This window comes from Rhinolophus sinicus, chromosome 16 (genome assembly GCF_057876585.1).
Source record: "Rhinolophus sinicus isolate RSI-liver-muscle chromosome 16, RSI-T2T, whole genome shotgun sequence".
NCBI classification, from domain to species: domain Eukaryota; kingdom Metazoa; phylum Chordata; class Mammalia; order Chiroptera; family Rhinolophidae; genus Rhinolophus; species Rhinolophus sinicus.
Genome location: NC_142516.1, coordinates 91,552,725 through 91,573,647, shown reverse-complemented (window position 1 = coordinate 91,573,647; position 20,923 = coordinate 91,552,725). Strand labels below are relative to the sequence as shown.

Genomic DNA, 20,923 nt, shown 5'->3' with positions numbered 1-20,923 from the left:
GAGAAGTTTTAAGAGCCTTTGAATGCTTCTGAGCCCTCTTGCTCTTTTCCTTATGCCAGGAAAATGGGTTACTCAAAATGAGATCCCTATGAAGGGAGCAGAATCACAACCAAAGCTGATTACAGATGACACGTGAACAAGAAATGTACCACTGCTATTGCAAACCACTGAAATGTGGGGTTATTTCATTACCTCGGTCTTACCTACAGGAAGCTGACCAATCCAGCACCCTCCACTGTGCGTAAGTGAAAAATACTCAAAGAACAACAAGGACGGCTTAGCTAATGTGTGAAAGATTCTGGTGGCAGCAGCCTTGTAATTCAGATAGCACCGTGGACACCAGAAATATACACCTATTCAAATATGTGGCACCAGCCGCCTCCCAGAGGAATTCGGAGCTGGCATGAGATCATCATTATGGTCATGCCCTCAATACACCTTATATCTAATTGGAGTCCAATGTGGTGAAGGGTGACCCTGGACTTAACATCCAGAGGCCCCAGGCCGCTCCGACGGCTGAGTCCTCTAGGTCTGTGGAAAACTGTGATCCTATGGCTGGAGCCAAGTCATGTGACCTCGGAAATATCACAGTACAAGGTCTGTCAATTGTTCGTGAACTTGCCACTGTGCACTTACATTGGCAGCCCTGTACAAACAGCTCAGTAAGGTTTCATAACCTTGGTATATCAGTGTCTCAGAGATGTGCTTGTGTCAACACAGGGCAGTGTCCTGCTGAGTGGCGTTCATGACTGTTGTCGCGTTTTCGTGTGCCATCGCGAGAATGTCTGAGCTTGAATGAGAGCAATGAACAAACATTAAATTTCTTGTTAAACTTAGAAAGAGTGGAATCAGTGAAATCAGGAACATGTTAGTCCAACTTTATGGGGATAATGCCATGAAGAAAATGGCAGTGTACAAATGGATTCAACGTTTTTCTGAGAGGAGAGAATGCGTCACTGATGAAGAGAGGTCAGAGCGGCCAGTAACGAGCAGAACTGATGAAAACATTGCAAAAAGTCATCGAACTGTGCGTCAAAATCGTTGGCTGACCGTGAGAAGCATAGCAGACCAAGTAAACATCGAAGAGGAAACAGTTAGGAAAATCTTAACTGAAAATCTTGGCATGAGAAAAGTATGTACAAAAATGGTCCCAAAGGAGCTCACTGATGAACAAAAGCAAGGGAGAGCTGAAGTTTGCCAAGACCTTTTGGAGAGGCAAGATGATGTTTTGAGCCGTGTTATCACTGGTGATGGAACAAGAGTGTACCAATAAGACCCTGAAACAAAGCGTCAAAGTGCACTATGGAAATCAGCCAATACTCCACAACCAAAAACATTCTGTCAGTCCAAATCAAGAGTCAAAATGATGTTGCCAACCTTTTTTGATATCAGAGGGATTATTCATTATGAATTTGTACCAACTGGATAAACAGTTAACCAAGTTTACTATTTGGAAGTGCTGAAAAGCCTGAGTGAAAAAGTTAGACGAAAACGACCTGAACTGTTCACCAACAATTCATGGCTCTTGCATCACGACAATGCACCAGCTCACATCGCACTGCCTGGGATGGAGTTTTTAGCCAGTAAACAACTATAGTGGAACACCCTCCCTACTCACCTGATCTGGCCCCCAATGATTTCTTTCTTTACTTGAAGAGAAAGGAAATATTGCAAGGAAGACATTTGGATGACATTCAGGACATCAAGGATAATACAATGACAGCTCTGATGGCCACTCCAGAAAAAGAGTTCCAAAATAGCTTTGAAGGGTGTGCTAGACACTGGCATCAGTGCATAGCTCCCCAAGAGGAGTACTTCGAAGGTGACCATAGTGATATTCAGCAATGAGGTATGTGGCACTTTTTCTAGGAGTTCGTGAATTTAATTGTCAGACCTCATAGTTCTTGGTTCAGAGAGGTCATCTCATGGGCCAGACTTTGCTTATGTGTGTCTATATATGTATATGTATATGTATATGTATATATACATATACATATACATATACATATACATATACATATATATATATATATATATATATATATATATATATATATATATATATATATAGTGTGTGTGTGTGTGTGTGTCTGTTCATCTAAATGAGAACAGCATTTACAAATTCCTCACAGAACAAACGGATTCTCCATCTCAGGATGAGAAACACTGAGTTCAGGGACCTGTAAGGTCCCTTTCAGCTCTAAAATGGATCCACCCTATAAAGCATTACTAATCTGGACACAATTTTCCTCACCGTTTCACAGGTGGATATCATCTGTTAGGTGGCACACATCAACTTGATGCAGCAAATTAGGGTAGAAAAACAGATGACTTTTCCAAGTGAATTGACAGGATAATTTAGGTAAGATGAACGTGGTTATAAAGCAGTCCTGCTCCTACTTACCAGTCTTTGTTCAGTGATGTATGTGTATGTTACTTTAAGTGGAAAAAAAGTCAGAGACCTAATGAGATTTACAATCTGTGAACACAGTCAAAATAAAGAGCTCAGATCTATTTTTTTCATTCTTATATAGCCTGAGGGCAATAGCCAAAAGAAATTACTATTAAGTGTGAGTAATGTAAAAGAAATCGTGTGAATTTCAATCGGAAATGTGTGAATTTAATATACAATCCTGAAAACTGAGACGTGCCTTTGATTTATGAAGTACGCTTGGTTCGTACCATGGAAGAAATGCTATCCTACAGACAACTCCAAGATGGGCTAACAGACTGCACGTGGCCCTGGAAAATGCAGGGAAACTACACTGAGAAGACACTGACGGCAGAGTTGTGCCACCAGCTGCAGCACGTGGGAGCGGCACCATGGAGGGGTGCGGGCTGCTGCGGCCGGGAGCCACATCCCTCCAGAAAGGAGGCGAAGCAGCTGGTCTGCAGCTCAGGGACCAGTCACCACAGTGAGGGGCCCTGAAGCACGGAAGAGTGGAGGGAAATGCAGTGCTGTGTTCACCGGCCGTGTCTGCAGACTACACGTCCAGCTTTGCTCTGGGCTTCCTGCTTAGGCGCTGATTTCAAATATGAGCTCGGCCATCACCGCAGCGAGCACGTTTCCTCACGCCGGTGTTCTTCATGACGGCTTTTCCTGCAGGGCCACAATGAAGGGCAGGAAGGAGACCCTCCAGTACCACCACCACCGTCTCCCTGCCCACCAGCAATGTGAGCACCTACCACTCACCGAGCCCTGTGAGGGAGGCAGTGACGACAGTGCTCTCTGCCCTCCCAGGGCTCACCATCCGGTGAAGAAACAGCTGTGTCAGGACTCACTCCAATAAAAGGCTAAAAGGCAACCGTACCCCTGACGCGAGCTGCCAGGGAGGCGGGGATGCCACCCCCATGGATTAGTACCCCCCCCCCCCACTGTCACCTGCTAGCCTCCTGTCTGTGCTTCAGAGCTGGGCTGACACCACCTCCTCTGTGAAGCCTCTTTGTCCTTCCCTCCTCCACTTCTCAGTCACACACCCCCTGCTACCACCGTTTCTGGGTCTCCCCACCAGGACGAGGTCCATGTGGCAGGGGTAGGCCCAGAACCTGCTGAGCACTCAACAAGCTCAACTGACTTTATAAAGGTCTCAACAGTTGACCTTCGTAGATAAGTAACACGCTGGTGTAAGACCCACCGGGATAGGCCCTGGCTAGGACCCTCCAGACCCTCTGCACAAGCCCCACATCACACACAAAACCCTGGAGACCTCCTCTCAGTGGAACCCGAGACCCTCCAACAGCATGCAATGCCTCTTCTTTCCTGTAAAAAGCAAACGGGTTTTTAAACCAATGACCCCTGGTCTGTGATTCTTAAGGAAGGTACACAAAGCTCTGGGGGCGCTCCCTGAGGACGTGCACAGAGCTGCAGTGAGGACAGCGTGTAGCTCCTAAATCCCTACTTGAAGCGCCTCTTTTTGAGAAATTATGCTTGCTTTTTTGTTCCTATTGTAATAGGGAGAATTATGATCCTCCGTGTGCTAAATGAGGCAAGAGAGTTCTGACAGGGTGCTGCTACCAACGTTCACTTTTGGGTTCAGGGAAGAGGCTAAAAGACGTGAGAACAGATGCCCCTCCTCCTCCTGCCTCTCCCAGCTTTGCTGCAAAAGCGCCGCTTAGCTCCCACAAACACTCAGCACAACACTCAGAAAGCCACGCCAGCTCTGGGGTTCAGAACCTTCCGGGTGATTGAGAACCTCACCCCTGGCAAAAGGCTGAAGGCAGTGTGGGCACTGCCCTAGACAGGGCTGACGCTGCAGCTGTCAGGGAACCAAAGGGAGTGAGTGGACGCTCGTCTGCTTCCGGTGTCCTAAGATCTGTTCCACTGCAATGAAAGCATTGGAGTGAAGTCTTAGCTACAGAAGGCAGTGGCCCCCGACTGGCAGGCCCCCAACAGCCCCCACCCGAGTCACAAATGGCTCACTGCAGATCCAACCCAGTTCAGGGTGCCCGGCAACGGTTGGGGAATGGCCCATCACTGCATCGGCTCGTTTCAGAAGGACTGAAAGGAGACAGGCTAAGCATTGGAGTTGCTTTATGTGCCGAAAGAAAGAAAAAACCCCACACAAATTACCAGCGATGAGCTGGTAAGTGGCTCTGCGGGAGCCTGCGCCAAAGAGGCAGCCTTGACTTGTCGCGTGTGCTCATTTCCAGGGTGTAACAGGTACCCTTACCACTGCCAACTCCAAGCTCCACGGTTCAAAGGCTGGCAAGTCCTTAGCATCTACGCTGGCTCCGGGAAAGCCTGTTAGGTGCCAGCTCGAGCACCGCTGCAGCCACCACTTACTGAGGGTTTATTACTGAGCCAGAAAGTGCTAAGCGCTTTTAATTCAGTAGCTCAGTTTCTCTTCCCAACAGTTCTATAAGGAAAGTATGGTTCTTGTCATCTCCATTTTAAGGAGACATAACAGGCACAGAGAGGCTAAGTAACTTGCCCAAAGCCCCCCAGTTTGGAAGGGGTGGAGCTGGGGCTAGAATCCAGGTTTCTGACAGCACAGCCAGAGTTCTTACAGCACCATAGCACCTCTCATGACCCGTCACACAGACTCCTGATTTAAGCAGCTAATAGATCTCAAGCCAAAGAGCAGGGACGACGCTTTGGGCAGAGCACACCCCGCCCACATGGGTGGCTCATGTCCATCCTCTCCAGGCAGTCACCGAACATTCCCCTTCCTCGAATCTTCCTTCCAGTCTGCCTGTCACACCTGAACACGTTCCTGTTAGTAATCGGGCATCTCTGTCGCAGTCTTGGTCCTCTCTGCAGCAACGCTGCTCACATCTCACTGAAGGGCTCACCCCTCCTCCATGACCATGGACACCCAGGACGCCCACAGCTGTCTAAACGAGCAGAAAGACACGACTGGGTACCTTCCCAGGGGACGTTCTGAACCATGCTGGAGAAACTGTCGTGGACCCTGGTACAGGGATCTCTGGTAACAAGGAAAAAACTGACATGACATATTCTTACCATGTCCAGAAGTCAGGAACCACTTTCAGACTGAGGAGAAATGATAACTCACAAGGAGAATGAAACTAGTCCTACGTCATTTGAGGACCAGGCAAACATCGGGGGGACTGGATGCTCAGGCAGGGGAGGCCGAGGGAGGCCGGTGGAGGGCAGCCCCTCAGCCCTGACCTGTGTTTCTTTTCCACTGTTCCCTCATTTCGTAGCCAAAAACGGTGAATATGTGTACCTTAAACTTGCAACTATTTTTCTGTATGTTGAAAATCTTCCAAATGAAGAGTTTCAGTGGGTTTTGAAACTATTCATATAAAATGTACCTTCCAATTAATTTGCAAGAGCTGACTGACATCAGGGAAGATGCAAACTTAACAGCCAAAGTTAAAGGAAAACATCTGCAGAATTAGTGGGAATGATTAGAAAATTAATTATAATTGTGACCAATGATTTATTTCTTCCACGTGGATCTACACACCTTTATGAAGTATCTTTTTCACCGACAACAGTCATTAAAACTAAACCCTGAAATAAACTAAATCACTGTACCTAGTTCGCTTAAGGTTTAAAAAAAATAACGAAACATTTAATCTCAATAAAATATTATTCGTAATTTTTCGAGAGGGCATTTAGTACCAATAAAATTATTTTTCAGTGTTTTCATATTGCCAGTCTTTAAGTTTTCTAATTTTGTGAATATTTTTTAATCACATACAAATCCTACTGTAAATTATAAATATTCTGTGAACCATCAATACAGTAACAATGAACATCTCACTGATGGACAAGCGTCACCACAGAAGTTTGCAATGCGCCATCTGTCCCAGCCTGCAGTGACGAGGACTGGCCACTCCTGCCCTGAGAATGAAGTGACATGAGGTCGAGAGCCACGACGGACATTTGGGCCAAGGGCTTTTGGGGGACAGACGTAAGAGCAGGCGTGTTCTATAAAACTGCTTTCTATAAACAACCTTAGTAATTCTGTAAGCGAATTTCTTTTGTAAAGTAAAGATACAAAGTGAAAGGCTAAAAGTCTCCCTTTATAAAAGAGGTTTTTCATTTTGGTTTGAATAATGAAAAATTTAGGTGTTAATTCTTAAAAGGAATTTATCTATCATAAAAGCTCCTTCTAAAATACTGAGTTCATTTATAGCACTAACAAAATATATATAAGAAATTAGTATACTTTGAAAAGCACAGAAAAGATGTCATTGTTTAATAATCCCACACTCAAAAATTCAGAGAAAAAAATGATAGTTTCCATTAAGAATAGGAACTGAAGAGGTTATTTTTTTGTGATTAGCAAATATGTATTTCATACAATTCCCTAATGAGAACCCAAGATAAATATTCACGTTCTTTTAATGTATTTCTCAGTGCAGTTTTGAGCTGTCTTGAGCACACTCCATTCTTTTGTTGCTACGTTTCTGCAAATCTTTTCCACAGTCTCTGCAGCGTGTGACATTCTATCCAATTAGTTATCAGCATATTTCCTTTTACCTTCACTGCAATGACCTTACTTTTTCAAAGAAGATTTCATACAACCAACCTGTTCAATTAAATCTATACAAAAAGCTCTTCTCAAAGACCTACTGCTAGGCAACAGGAACTTACTGAACTAAATTGCAGGTGAAAAACATTTCTGAAGAGAGATGAGAACAATTATAGTCATTTCGCAATAAATTATTAATTTAATCCAGAATACAGTAGTGTCTTGTTAGAATTCATATGCGAGGTAAAAACAAAAAAGATAACCTATGAGAATCTAAAGATTTTTATGAGTGTATACATGTATATTTGAATATGTACAAATATGTAAACATATTCAATATACGTGACAGATCCCCAATAAAGTTAATTTAATTTGGTATGTTTGATCAACCCACATTTGTCACCTGTGCTGTGAATTTAGGAAGACAGAACGTTGGTGCACTGTGTTTTCAATAGAGCACACTGTTATTGTAAGTTCTTTGTATTGAAGAGAAACAAATAAAGCTAGTTCTTACAGTAAATGCAGAATAACTTATATGAAACTCAGAGCTAGCTTAGATTTTAAAGTATGGGCTCCGCACTGTAAACAGAACTAAAACATTTCATTCATACTTATCTCTGGGGAAAAAAGTTTTGATGAGGAACAGGCTTTTAAAGGTTGGCAGAATTCATGAGACGGGTTCCTAAGGCTTCTTGGGAACCAAACTGTTCTTTAAAAATAACTTTGTGATAAGTGCAAATGAATCAGAAACATATGGATTAAAATTTCCTTAATAGACACAAGAGTTTAAAAATCAGAGAAAATATGCCTGGCAAAGTATGTTTGAAAAATGTTACAAAATACACTTCAAAATGTTTGAAAAATAGTTTGAGGTATTTTGCAAATCCCAAACGAAGCTTGATCCATCCATCTCTAATTACTTAATAGTTACTAACACTATAGTTTAGGATTTATGTTACGAGTATGGTAGGCATACCATGATCAGTTATTTGTTTAAAGAAGTTATTTAAAATGTGCTAATTGAAAGCATTTCGAACACTGAGAATAAACTCAGTTCTGGGGTTGGCTTCCACATGTGGACATGGCACCCAAGCCCCAGTACACTGGTCTGCTCTCCTGGTGACTGATGGTGACAACACATACAGCTAATGGCTCTGGACCTGTCATCCAGTGGGCAGAGCGCTGTCGGAAATCTTAATAAAAATAACTGACAGAGCTCTATGTCACCTAAGTAGGTGGTCTAAATATAATTCATGGAAACGCTCAGGACGACTCCTTCATTTCATAAAGACGGCCCTGAAAACAAGCAGCTGTGTGCTTATGCTCGGATTCAGCGAAGGGCAGCAATATTCCCAACTTCCTTTTAATCCACAAGAGACACTAGTTTTTCTCTATCATCTAAACAAATACTATAACTGGCTCCATAACAGTATGCTGCCTGATAGTCTCCTGGTAAAAAGCATTACAGGACAGGGAAAGGAAAAAAGTGATTAGTAACCTCTGAAAAATCGGTGAATAGTATTTATTTCAAGAATTGAGCATGCTTGCACTTGCCATTATTGAAAGTAATCTGGGCATGCGGCAGAGGGACAGGCTCCGGAACTGAACTGACCTAGGTTCCGTTCCTTCTTCTACCTCCTAGGAGCCAAAGTCATTCTACAAGCCTCAGTTTCCTCTTCTGCAGAGAGAGCAATAGTAAATACACTTTAGAGCTAACACATGGATTCTATAAAACAATAGAAGTCGTCTCCAGCACACAGTGAACTTTATGAATGTTAGTTCCAATCCTATGTCGTCAATTTATGTTATATTTCTTGTTCTGAACCATCATTAACCTGGGTAAATAGCCTGTCTTAGAGGCTTAACAGTCCTTAATAAACACTTTGCTGTCTGGCTTGTTTTCTTTACGCCATATCTGCAGCATCGTTCTAGATCAGAAATAGATGTAAGTCCTGCTTCCCAAGTCTAAATGTGACCTTGAACATGTGTCTTGAAAGGTCCTGAGGGGATCTTGGAAAACGGAAAATTAGGGAAGAGGTGGCTATGAAACTCCTGATCAGGAAGGCGACAGGAAGCAGGCGCTGAGCACACGTTCCTCTCCCCTCACGCCCTTTCCCGCCTGTGCTGGTGTCGGCGGAGCGATGCCGTGAAGAAGGCGCAGGAATCCCCGGGGAACCCCTGCGTCCCTGTGGGCCGGGTGCAGCTGACGGTGGCAGTGGGGAGGGAGGAGACCACGCTGGCACAGCCTCCGACGTCTGAGGCTGAGCTGATGGTGCCAGCCAAGTGAGACTGGGGTCCACCTGCCTGCCTGCCTGGCGCTGGCCAGGCAATGCTTGCGTCTTCCCCACGGCTTGCAGTGCCTGCCTTCCCTGGGCTCTGTCCTGTGAGCCGGTCACCATGTCCCTGCACTAGGCAGCATAGCCCCGCGCACGAGCCGAAGCAAGAAGGGCTGCGGGGACAAGGAAGGCTCCAGCCACAGAGGTTCCCTACTTCTGTCCTCAATTCTTTTCCTTCGTACCTTTGAGAGACCAAATCTTCATTAATGGTCACAGCGAAAAGGGTGGGGCCACGGAACTACATTGTTGCCAGGTGCCTTCCAGCTACAAACATCATACACCACATGACAACATATTATGCATAAATATCTACTTCGGACTTGGTCTACCTGGAACACTCTGGGAACCAAAGACAAAGCTACAAAGGCCACAGATAACCTAGAGAAATGACACAACGCACTAAAACTCCAACAATAAACCACCCTCCCCCTTCTCATCCCCAAACGGCTGACTCCTAATTTAGTCATAATTCTCACAAGCCTCACAACTGTCCCACTAGGTTCACTGAACGCTGGAGGCAGGAAATTGGAAGAGGAAGAAAAGCTGATAGCCTGATAACATTAGAGTAAAAATGCTATAAAAGCAACACCAAAACTCAAAGACCATTCAGGGACAGGCAGAAAGCCCTGCTCCCCCGTCACTAGCTGCTGAGGGGTAGCGAGCCATGAGGGTAACTCTGGATCGCCAAGAAAAGGTTAAGTTCAAATTTTCTATTTTACAAAGTCAGAGCAAAAGTGCAACACGTTTTAGCAAGGTTTCAATAAAACCAATTAAAAATAGATAAGCATAGGAAAGATGCCAACATCGGGTCACTAGAGAACTGGGAATGCAAACAGCTGCACAGCTAGGACATCGGCAAAACTGGAACCCTGCCACCACCATTGCTGGCGAGGACAGGAGCAGCAGGAACTCTCTCGCTCGTGGCCGGTGGGGACGCGCGTGGGGTGGCCACTCTGGGGCACAGTTTGGGGGTTTCACAGACACTGAACATAGTCTTACCATACATTCCAGCAACTGTGCTCCATGGTGTTTACTCAGATGAGCTGAAGATTTAGGTCCACACAGAAACCGACACATGAAGGTTTACAGCAGTTTTATTCCCAATCGCTACAGCTTGGAAGCAACCAAAATGGCCTTCAATAGGTGAACAAATAAACTAATGGGCACATCCATGTAAATGGAATGTCATTCTGTGATAAAAAGAAACAAACTCTCTGGCTACAGGAAGACATTAAAGAATCTAAAATGCGTACTACTAAGTGAAAGAAGCTTGTCTTAAAAGGCTATCCACCATATGATTCCAACTCTGACATTCTGGAAAAGGCAGACTAGACTATAGAGACAGTGAAAGGATGAGGGGGCAGGGGCTGGGGGAGGGGGAAGTGAACAGGCAAAGCACAGGGGACTTTCGGGCAGGGAAACGATTCTGTGTGACACTGTGATGGTGGATACACGACACTATGCTTTTGTCAAAACCCTCTGAACTTACAACACAGAATAAACCTTAATGTAAACTATAAACTTTAGCAATAATAATGTATCAATATGGACTCAATTATAACAAATGTACCACATCAAAGCAAGATATTAATAAAAGGGGAAACTGGAGGGACAGGAAGGAGGAAGTATGAGAACTCTCCTTGCTGTTTAATTTTTCTGTAAACCTAAAACAGCACAAAAAAAGTCAAGTCTGTGAATTAAAAAGTAATTTTGGGGATTCATAAAATCAGACATAGTCATCTGGAAAATTCACCAAATGGAAGGAACACGCCTTCTGCAATGGTGCCACACAAATAACACAAGTGTGTTTATTAAACCAGTTAGAACGAGTTGAAAAGCCACTCATCTTACCTGCATCAACCTTGAAATTATTAGTACAGTGCATGGCAAACACAAAATGTCAGGTTCATAGGATGTGATTCTGTAAGAACTAAAACTCTGGGAAGTCACTCCTCACTAGTGAGGGGTTTGTCACTCTCACTGATGACAAGTGGACCAGTGACTGTAGATCAAATATGAACCACAAAGAAAACACTGACTAGCAACACTCTAGAAATTTATTACCAAATTACAACCTATGCACAAACACACCTAAGCTCATGAAACTAGCAAAGTAGCAGCACAAAATGTAAGGAAAATCACATTTTATAAATACAATTTAGAAACACCTTCTCCTTTAAATGAAGTTCAAAATACTGGGAGACAAACACTGAAACAAAAATCTCAACACCACACTTACAAACCATCGTAACAGGTAGTGAAGTGATCTCGCTGGACACTGTGCACACCACGTGTACCTACGGTGACTGCTGCCGTCCACTGTGTGGACCGCGTGTCACGCCCATTTGTGTCCAGGAAGTACTCAGGCTCTTAGAGAATAGACACAGAAACAGTCGAGTTCCCAGATGCCCAATGTTGTCACATTAGCTTGTATTTATGAAGCTACGCGAAAACAGGAGGATGTGTGTTGTGTTTGAAACTGCTCCTTGAGATGAAACGCATCCAAACAGTGAACAGGTCATAACAAAGAAGGGAAGAATAATTCAGACATTTCACAGAAGGCTGATTTGGAATACGTGGCTTTGCCAAAAGAAGACAGACAAATATTTTAAGTAAAACTTTCAGGGTTAAAAAAAAGTTAATGAGGAGAGGGCGAGAAGAGAAGGAAACACTTAAACAAGTGCAGATAATGAACTGAATTTAAATACGGTTTCAATTCCTTCCCTCCTAAAACTAAGCCTGGTTAACCGAGGTAGACTCTGAAAATAACATGTGCAAAGATTCAGTCAGGTTTTCCAAAGGGCAACATTTAGTCATTTCAGAGGTTATAAAACAAAAGTGCATTTTATAGTTTTGAACATAAAATCAAATGAGAGCCCGTTTATAGGAGGAAAACCTGTTTTAATTTCCTATTTGTTGTACCAAATTTCCAAATGTACAAAAACCTATACACTGCTGGTGACAAAGCAGTGTCCAGGTTATTTACATACACAATATAAAATAAGATCAATGAAGAAATGAGAACGGTAAAAGAGAAAGAATAAATTTTATGACATTGCTTTAATTTTTCTTTTCTGTTTTTATTAATGAGTCACCTGGAAATTTAGAAATATTTAAGCTAAAGAGTTGTCTGAAGCCTAAAATCCTAATAAAAATTCAAATAATTATTATTAATTTGTAAATGTTTAAAAACACATTATCTTAAGGATTTTATTTTTAAAATACTCATACAGTTTCCACATTAAGAAATAATATTAAAAGCAAATGTCCTAAAAATTAAATAAATATGTATGAAAAACCTAATGAAAAGTATAAATAAGTAAACACAGTCAGTCATTGTAACAGAATTTTTAGCTTTTTCTGCAAAAATAATTAGTGGAGATGACAATAAAACATTTTGGGTTTAAATATTTGTGTCCCCTAACATTCCCTCCATCTGTTAATTCCTACTTTCTGTTGTGACAGATCCTTAGATCCACATAAATATTACGTGCACCACAAAGTGTTGTGTAAAAAATATTATACAATCAAAACAGTTAAGGAACAAAAGATACCGAAAAATATTGCAAGAATAATTACTATAGTTTCCTCATACAAGGTAGGTGGCCGCTTCTTGGAAAAGGCCAGCCGATATCCTTAATGTTTTAAGCCTATCATCCAGGATATATCCCAAGGTGATTTACCATCGATGAGATCAAAGGAAGAGTGGGGATCTATTACTGCACAAAAAAGACTCAATATTCAAGACAATACTGCAGGGGCCAGAACCCACGCAAACCTGCAGTCATTCACGGCACCTCAGGCTACATGGGGAAAGTGAGACACAGCCACGTCAGCTGGGTAGTTTTATGACTCACATCACGGATTCAACAGTGAAAATAGAAACTTCCTACGAAGGAATTCAACAACTCAAACTGCTCAAAACCTAAAGACTATGAGTAATTTCATGTTCAGTAGAGTCAGGCTACATGTAGCAAAGTGAAAGAGTGACAATTATATTATAAATTTAGGCTATACACCCACAATTTTTCCCTGATGTATCCATATGTTTGTTCATAGTAGATTCACCAGATCAATAGCCTGATCACTTTTTGAGTAATCAGTAATCTCAGCCTATTTTCTGACAGTCAAATATTACATCATAAAAACTGCAGCCTCAGGAGCTCCTAAGTACACAGCTTAGGGGTGACGCCCCTGAGTATACAGCTGGACCCCACGTCTTCTCCGAAGCTGTCCTGGTGCTCTGGAGGCCGCGGTCCGAGCCCAGGTGCATGTGGTCTGTCTGGAACGCCTACGCTGCTACTGACCACAAGACAAAGCCTGTGATGCCACTCCTACTGTCTACTTGGATTTCTAGAAGGTTCCAGCCTACACTGAAGAGCCACTTGTCTGGTACATTTCATCAATATTAATGCCTTTAAAAAATGAAAGAATTATGAGCAAAATGTTCACAAAAAACATGTAACATTTCACATGTCTACCATAATTACATGTGTACATGTTTACAATAAAAATGTAGCTTGGGAAATGACAAAAATGATTCATGAAAATAGCCAGATTTATACTAGTTATATTGTTCTAACAGATAGATATCAGTTCTAATTTTAAAACAGATTTAAAGAGAGTAAACCTCTTACACAGATTACTGTGTCTCTCCATTTATAACCTGAACTCGTTTCATTAGTTGGAGCCAGAAGCTGTAGTATAATTGTGCAAAGTGCCGGGTCTGAACAGCACACCTGTCCAACTCTGTAAGCCACAGAGCTCCCCCCCCCCCCCGGCTCCGTGGGGTCTTGTACACAGTGGGCAACCAAAGCAAGTCTGCTGAATGCAGGAACTATCTGATCAGTGACCTGCAGGACAGAACTGTACGAACTTAGTCCTAACATCATGTGTGCAGAACCCAAAATACTTGTGCTTTTAGATGAATCAGAGGAACCAAATTTTTCTAATTTGATAATGCAACACAGAAAAATAAAATTAAACAGCAAAACATAACAATGCTCTCATGCTGGGTAAGGCAATACTGTCTTACAATAAAGAGAGCATATACACGTGGACTGCAAAGGCTGGATGGACACCTGAGGCGTCTCCTCAGGAAGCTTTAAGGGGCTGAAGAGCATTCACCATCCACTGACAGAGCAAAATGAGAAACAAGGGAAATAAAAAAAGCACACCTGGCTCACTTATCTTGGTAAAGATTAGCTTCCAGAAAGCTTGAGTCCCCAAATACTGCTTAACTGATGATTTTTTAAAATCACAATTACCATATCATTATCCATGAAGAATTTTTAAAAAGTGAAACACATGCCAAAACGAGTAACACAAAATCTCGCAAAACGGTCTACCCGATCAGCTAAAGTACGCAAACAAGTTCTAGCAACCCAAACACTAATGTTTTAATGACTGCCCCAAGGACTTCAGGAAACAAATGTCACGAATGGCAATATTCTGGAAGACTATCTTAATAGGATTATTTTTTATTTAAAATGAATAACAGGAAACTTCTGTCATTCAATTTTTAAGGTGAATTAATTCAATAAAAATAAAATCATGATGCCTTATGATTTTAACTCTTATAATCTAGGCCTCAGAGGAAAGGGCATTCGATGAATACTGGAGGTTAGAGTCAGGCTTAAGCTATCTGAAAATTACATAGTTTTTAGTAGGGAAAAAATCTCTTAAGCAAGATACTCCGAGGCTTTTGTCCCGAAGTGTCTACAGGGTTACGTTATTTTTCGTTTTAAACCAGTAGATGCTCTCCGAGGTTGAGAATTCGGGGTATCATCAAATGCAAATTTTAAAAAGCTTGACCATTAAAGCACAGGTTGCCCAACCAAACTAGAATCAACGTAATTTAAACAACTAGCACAGGATACTGTCCTTGTGGTTAGCTACGTGCCATCTACTTTTTCTGGCCTCTTACTATTGTCTGATTCCTGCCGAACCGAAATGAGCATGGCAGACTTCTCCCCTAATCTTACCACGTGCACAAGTTCTCAACCCAGACAAAGAACAATTTTCAAATTTTCAAACGAACATCGTTCATTATGGACAATGTTATTTTGTTAAACAAACTGTCTGCAAAACTATCAAATTTGTTTTGCGTTAGCCACAGAGAGTGGACTTGTTTAGAATACGCAAGTATTTGGAATATGAAAGTCAAATACAGCAAAAATCAAACAATGTTGGAGCTGAAAAAAATAAAGGGTTTATGTGTTTGACCATATTGAAAAAGTGAAAACGAACTTAAAAGTGTAAACTGAAGAAGTGCAACTCATGCAATCGCAACATTCTCCTACCCTTCCAATACGAAATATGAGCAGCATTGGTAAAAAATACTAAAGACCAGAGAAACCACCTGGCAAAACGATTCAAAAACCACAAGGCTATTCCCTCACAGGGCTCAGTACGTGATGAAACAATTAACAGAAAAATGGTGGGGGGGAGCACAAAAATTTGACCTACAGGGTGGACTCTCACAGGAATAGCTGAATTCTAGAGCTTTAACTCGCATATTCATTACTTACCCCAAAACTATCATTCTTAACAACAAATAATGAATTTGACACAAACTCAGTTCTGATGTTGAGTCACTGTATACAGGTCCCTCATGTTCAAAGCAATGAATAGGACAAAACCCACAAATGCAAGTGAGAAACAGAGGTCCTTCTAAGTCTTTCGTAAACAAGTTTCCACAAAGCGTACTGATGGCTTTCTTCCGCCACCCCGGCACCTGGTTTAGGGGTGCAATATTAATGCATGAAAGTGTGCGGTACCAGCACACAGCTGGGGACGGGGCCATCAGGCCCTTTATGTCAGCTTCTCTTATTTTTCAATGACATTTATACTCTGTGGTCTTAGATGGTCTTCCTTTAAGTGAAACTCTCTCCCATGAAAAGTTCCAAACCTGTTTTTGAAAAAAATTGCGGGGAATTTCTTCACATTTTATAAACCAAGATACCAGACATGGAAGAGCTGACAGAAATTCAAGCAGATCCAAACTCAACCATCCACTTTTCATACTTCTCCAAGTCCGCAGCGGAGACAGACTTAGCGATTTTCTTCAGCGCCAGCTCAAAGTCTCCCTTGGTGACCGGCATCTGAAGCTCCTCTTTGGAAAGCGCGCGGATCTCCTCTGGGCTCAGGCCATTGATGCGCCGTCTCATGGCCATTAAGGACGCGTCCCTGCAAGTGCGCCAAAGTCAGTAAGTAACCGCTGCTGCAAACGTTGGAAACACCTTCAGCTGTAACCAAGCTAGGGCAAGATGGTGCAAAGGTCGCCTGACGTGTTTTTATGATGCTGCATACAATTCCCTAACTCAGAGACATCCTGGGGGCTCAGGAAAGGTTAAAACAACATGTAAAGGACTTAAACATAAAATGCATCAGCAACGAATCCTAGAAGTCCAGGCTGGGCTCAGGGTATTGAATTTTCTTTTCCCCACTTGCTCCTCAAAGGCAGCCTAGAAGCTTAGGAAATGGAAGTACAATTTTGAAATACTGTACTTGGAAGTGAACATGTGGCTAAATGTTAAGATAATTCAAGTCTTATATCGGTTTGTCTACAACCTAAGGGGAAGAGGTAAAGCCGGGAAACTATCTCTGGAACGTCAATCAAGCCACAGAGTACACGTGGAATTCCCTACAGGGAGTATTTGTGGGAAACTACAGGGAGAAAATCTGACTTCTCCAGATCCAATTTTCAGCTCCTTTTTGATCACCTGAAAATAATTCTGAAGGTTTTGAAGAAATGGACAATTAGGGCTCACAAAAAAGCCAACTAAAAGTTCAAGTTTTATATATTTTAGTATAGTTATAGTAGTAGAAACTACTGTGAGCATATTGTGTGCCACTAAGCTTAGATGCATACAAGAAAAATACTGGTAGAAAATATATAAGAAACACATGTTGTGGTTTTAAAGAGGCCACTGGTGTCAATTTAAATATAATTAGAAAAGAAATAAATGAAAAAAAATCGTCTTCATTGAGCAATGTGAATTGTCTAAAAATTAAAGGGAAATTGTAATATATGGATCATTCACAGCTTAAACGGATCAACCCTGTTCATCTCATGCTGCCCAAAACTAAATGGGATTTTATGTTAATGCAGTCATGCTTTAATTTAGGGCTAAATTAACCTTAAGTTGTTACCAAATTAGGCAAACAATTTCTTAAAAGTCAAAGGATGAAAATGTGACCATATTGTTAGGTAATTACTCATCAACAATGACCAGTGAAGTCAAGTAGAAAAAAGCAAGACACATGGGAAATCATGTCAAAGAAATGGGTAGCTGTTTTCACGTCAAGGGCTAACGACAACACTGACTTTCAGACCAGTCCTCCCGACAAACCTATAACTGACGTCTAGGCTCACAGACTGTTAACAATACCTGCAAACGTTGGTTATGTCAGCACCAGAGTAGCCCTCAATCTTCTCTGCTATATCTTCCAGCTGAATATCAGGATCCAGCTCAACCTCACGAAGGTTGATCTTCAGAAGCTCCGTTCTTCCTTTTGCTGTTAGAAGATTTTTTGCTATTGTTAGATGTTTTTCTCTATACATCATGTTAAGGAGAAATCACATACTAACGTTCAGGGGAAGAAAGAGACGGATGCAATGAAGTCAGTCACTGTGAGCCCAGGGGCCCCACCAACTCATTACGCGACTCGTGGGATCATTGAACTCCCTATGTGCCTTGGCTGCAACAACTAAAGATGAAACAAACTCAAGAGTTCTCTGTAAAGATTGTTAGGATTCTTGCTATGAGAATAGAGGGTCTGAGATGCTTTATGAAAAAGAACAACATCAGTATTCCAGCACTAGATGTGCTTGTAGTAAAAAACAAAAGACATTTAGGCTAAGGTTTATAATACCAGACTGCATGGAGTGTAACTCCTATGAATTACTTTGCTCCCCTCTTTAGTATGATATCAGGGAAGAATTCCACAACTCTATCAGTTTTCTTTTTCTGGAAATCAGCACTTGGCACAAAATGCTTATTAGTATATATTTTACTTGGAGAGCCAGCCCCCAGACATTTGCTGTTCCACTGTGATCGAAATGTGGATTGAGTCAGCTCAAACAAACCACAGAATTTTTAAAATAACCAATCATGCTTGCTGCTTTACTATCAGTTTTACTGGTAAATCTGCTTAATATAGTACACTAAGATAACACATCATTAGTTTGGATCTGGCTCTCTACTATTTCCTGTGATATGAAATAAAATTTGGTTTTCCACAACTTTTATTTTGAAAAAATTTTAATCTACAAGTGAAAAAAAACATCAGTGAACACTTATGTGGCTTTCATCTAGGTTAACCAATTGTCAACATTTTGTCATTGTCACTCCCTTCTCCTCTCCTCTCCTCCTCTGCTTTTTTGAATTGAGAGTTAGCTGTAGGCATCACAACATTTCATCTGAAATGCTTCAGCATGTATCTCCTAACAACAAGGTATCCACAATTATCACACTTTTCTGGAAATTTAACACTTGTATGTTAGTAGCATCTAATACACAATCCAGAATCAATGTCCCCATTTGTCCCAGGCCTTTATAACTCTGTTAAAAACCATCACATGCTGCATTTAGTTATCATATCTCCTCACTCTTCTATAATCTAAAACAGTCCCCCGATGTTTAGTTTTTGCTTGTTTTGTCTTTCATAACATTGACAATTCTCCCTCAAATGCTCTTACAGAGTCAAGACGTTCCAATAATGACCCCGACAGCTGTTTGTGGAACCAGACAGGCAGATTCTAACATACTAACGGGAATGGAAAGAACCAAGGACGACCAATGACCAAGACACTGGGAGAAGAGTGGCGAGGTGGGCGGGACTGCTCTGTCTGATTTCATGACTTATTACAGAGCAGTGAGGCTCACGCCAGTGTGATACCCTTGCAGACAGACAAACGGATCAGTAAAACAGAAGAGGGCGTCTAGAAGCAGATCAGAGCATGTACTCTGCACACCTGATTTATGACTCAGCGGCTCAGACATTGGGGAAGGAATGTCTTCTCAATAAATGATGCCAGAATGGACTACCCACAGGGGAAAATGAAGATGGGTCCTACCTCACACCATACATGAGTTGGTGCCACATATATTACCAATCTAAATGGTAGATGCAAAATTATAAGCATTTTACAAGATAAAAACAGGAAAATATCTTAATGACCACAGAGAAATATCTTTAAGATATATATTTTTTAAAAGTGGCTATAAAGGAAAAGATTGATAAGCTAACCAGCTTAAAATCTGGAATTCCTATTTATCTGAAGATACTATAAATACAGTGAAAACACACAAGCAACAGAGTTTCAAGAGATATTTACAATATATATAAGTAACAAAAGACTTACACCCAGAATATTTCAAGAACTCCTACAAATCAGTAAGGAAAAGCCAGACCACCTAATAGAAAAATGGGCAAAACACTTGAACACATATATCATAAAATCCAAATGGCCAATAAATAAAGGAAAAGATGTTCAAATGCTTTAATATAAAGGAAATACAAATTAAACCACAATGAGATAACACTGCACACCAAAACACTGGTATACATTAAAAAGGCTGCCAACACCAGGTGTTGGAGAGATGTGGAACCACAGGAATTCCCCACACAGTGCTGGCAGGAGTGGAAACCGGAATGACAAACTGGATTTATCTACATGTTCCACTACATGACACGTCATAGCAGGTCACTCCTAGGACGGAATGCTCTGTCCTGTCCTAGGGAAACTGAGGCACTCACACCATTATACAGTATAAAATGTTCACAGCAGCACTGTTCACAACAGCGTAAAAGTGGAAACAATCAAAATGCCATTCGAGTAATATGATGGGTCGCTGTGGTGTAACCACACAAGGAGGTGGTATAGGCTGAGCTACCCCCCACCCTAATGTCCTATGTTGAAGTCCTTACCCCAGTACCTCAGCACGTGACTTACGGAGACAGGGCCTTTACACAGCTAATGAAGGTAAAATGAGGTCACTAGGGTGGGCCATAATCCAATAGGACTGATGTCCTCATACGAGAAGATTAGGACAGACACATAGGGGGAGACCGTCTGCATGAAGACACTGGAAGAAAATGGCCGTCTACAAGTCAAGGGAAGAGGCCCAGACTGAAAACAACCCTGCCGACACCTTCTTCTTGGACTTCCAGCCTCCAGAACTGTGAGAAACAAGTATCTGTTGTTTAAGCCCCCCAGTCTGTGGTACGTGGCTATGGCAGCCCTAGCACACTAATACAACAAAATGCCACACAGCAAAAAAATTATGTTCATCAAAATGTCACAACATGGACGAATCTTAAAAATATACTGAGCAGAAGCAGCAAGTACAAATAAACACAATTAGTGTGATTTCAGTTATGCAAAGTTCAATAGGAGGTAAAACTGTTTGGGGATATATTATTAGGTGATAAAATTATAAGAACAATAAATCATTTCCATAAAAGGAGTAACAGCGATTACCACCAGGGGGCAGGACGGCAGCTGTGCTAGGAAAGCAACATCCTGGGGAGCTTCTGAGGTCAGACAACACTCCATTTCTCATTGTGCATGGTGGTCATATTGTTGTTTGCTTTGCCAATTATTGGATAAATTGAGTATTTTAATCCATGTTT

At 41.8% G+C, this 20,923-nt stretch overlaps 1 protein-coding gene across 10 annotated transcripts in view; it reads right to left on the bottom strand.

Annotated features, from left to right (window-relative positions):
* Positions 1-11,322: 11,322 nt before the first annotated feature.
* KATNAL1 (katanin catalytic subunit A1 like 1) overlaps positions 11,323-20,923 on the bottom strand; it is an 81,384-nt gene continuing 71,783 nt past the window's right edge. For all 10 annotated transcript variants that reach the window (XM_019736488.3, XM_019736479.3, XM_074330073.2 and 7 more), the window contains 2 exons: positions 17,677-17,803; positions 11,323-16,471 (listed from right to left, as the gene is read on the bottom strand). In XM_019736488.3, coding sequence (XP_019592047.1) covers positions 16,273-16,471; positions 17,677-17,803 — 326 coding nt within the window. In that variant the 3' untranslated portion in view covers positions 11,323-16,272. The remainder of the gene's footprint in view (positions 16,472-17,676; positions 17,804-20,923) is intronic.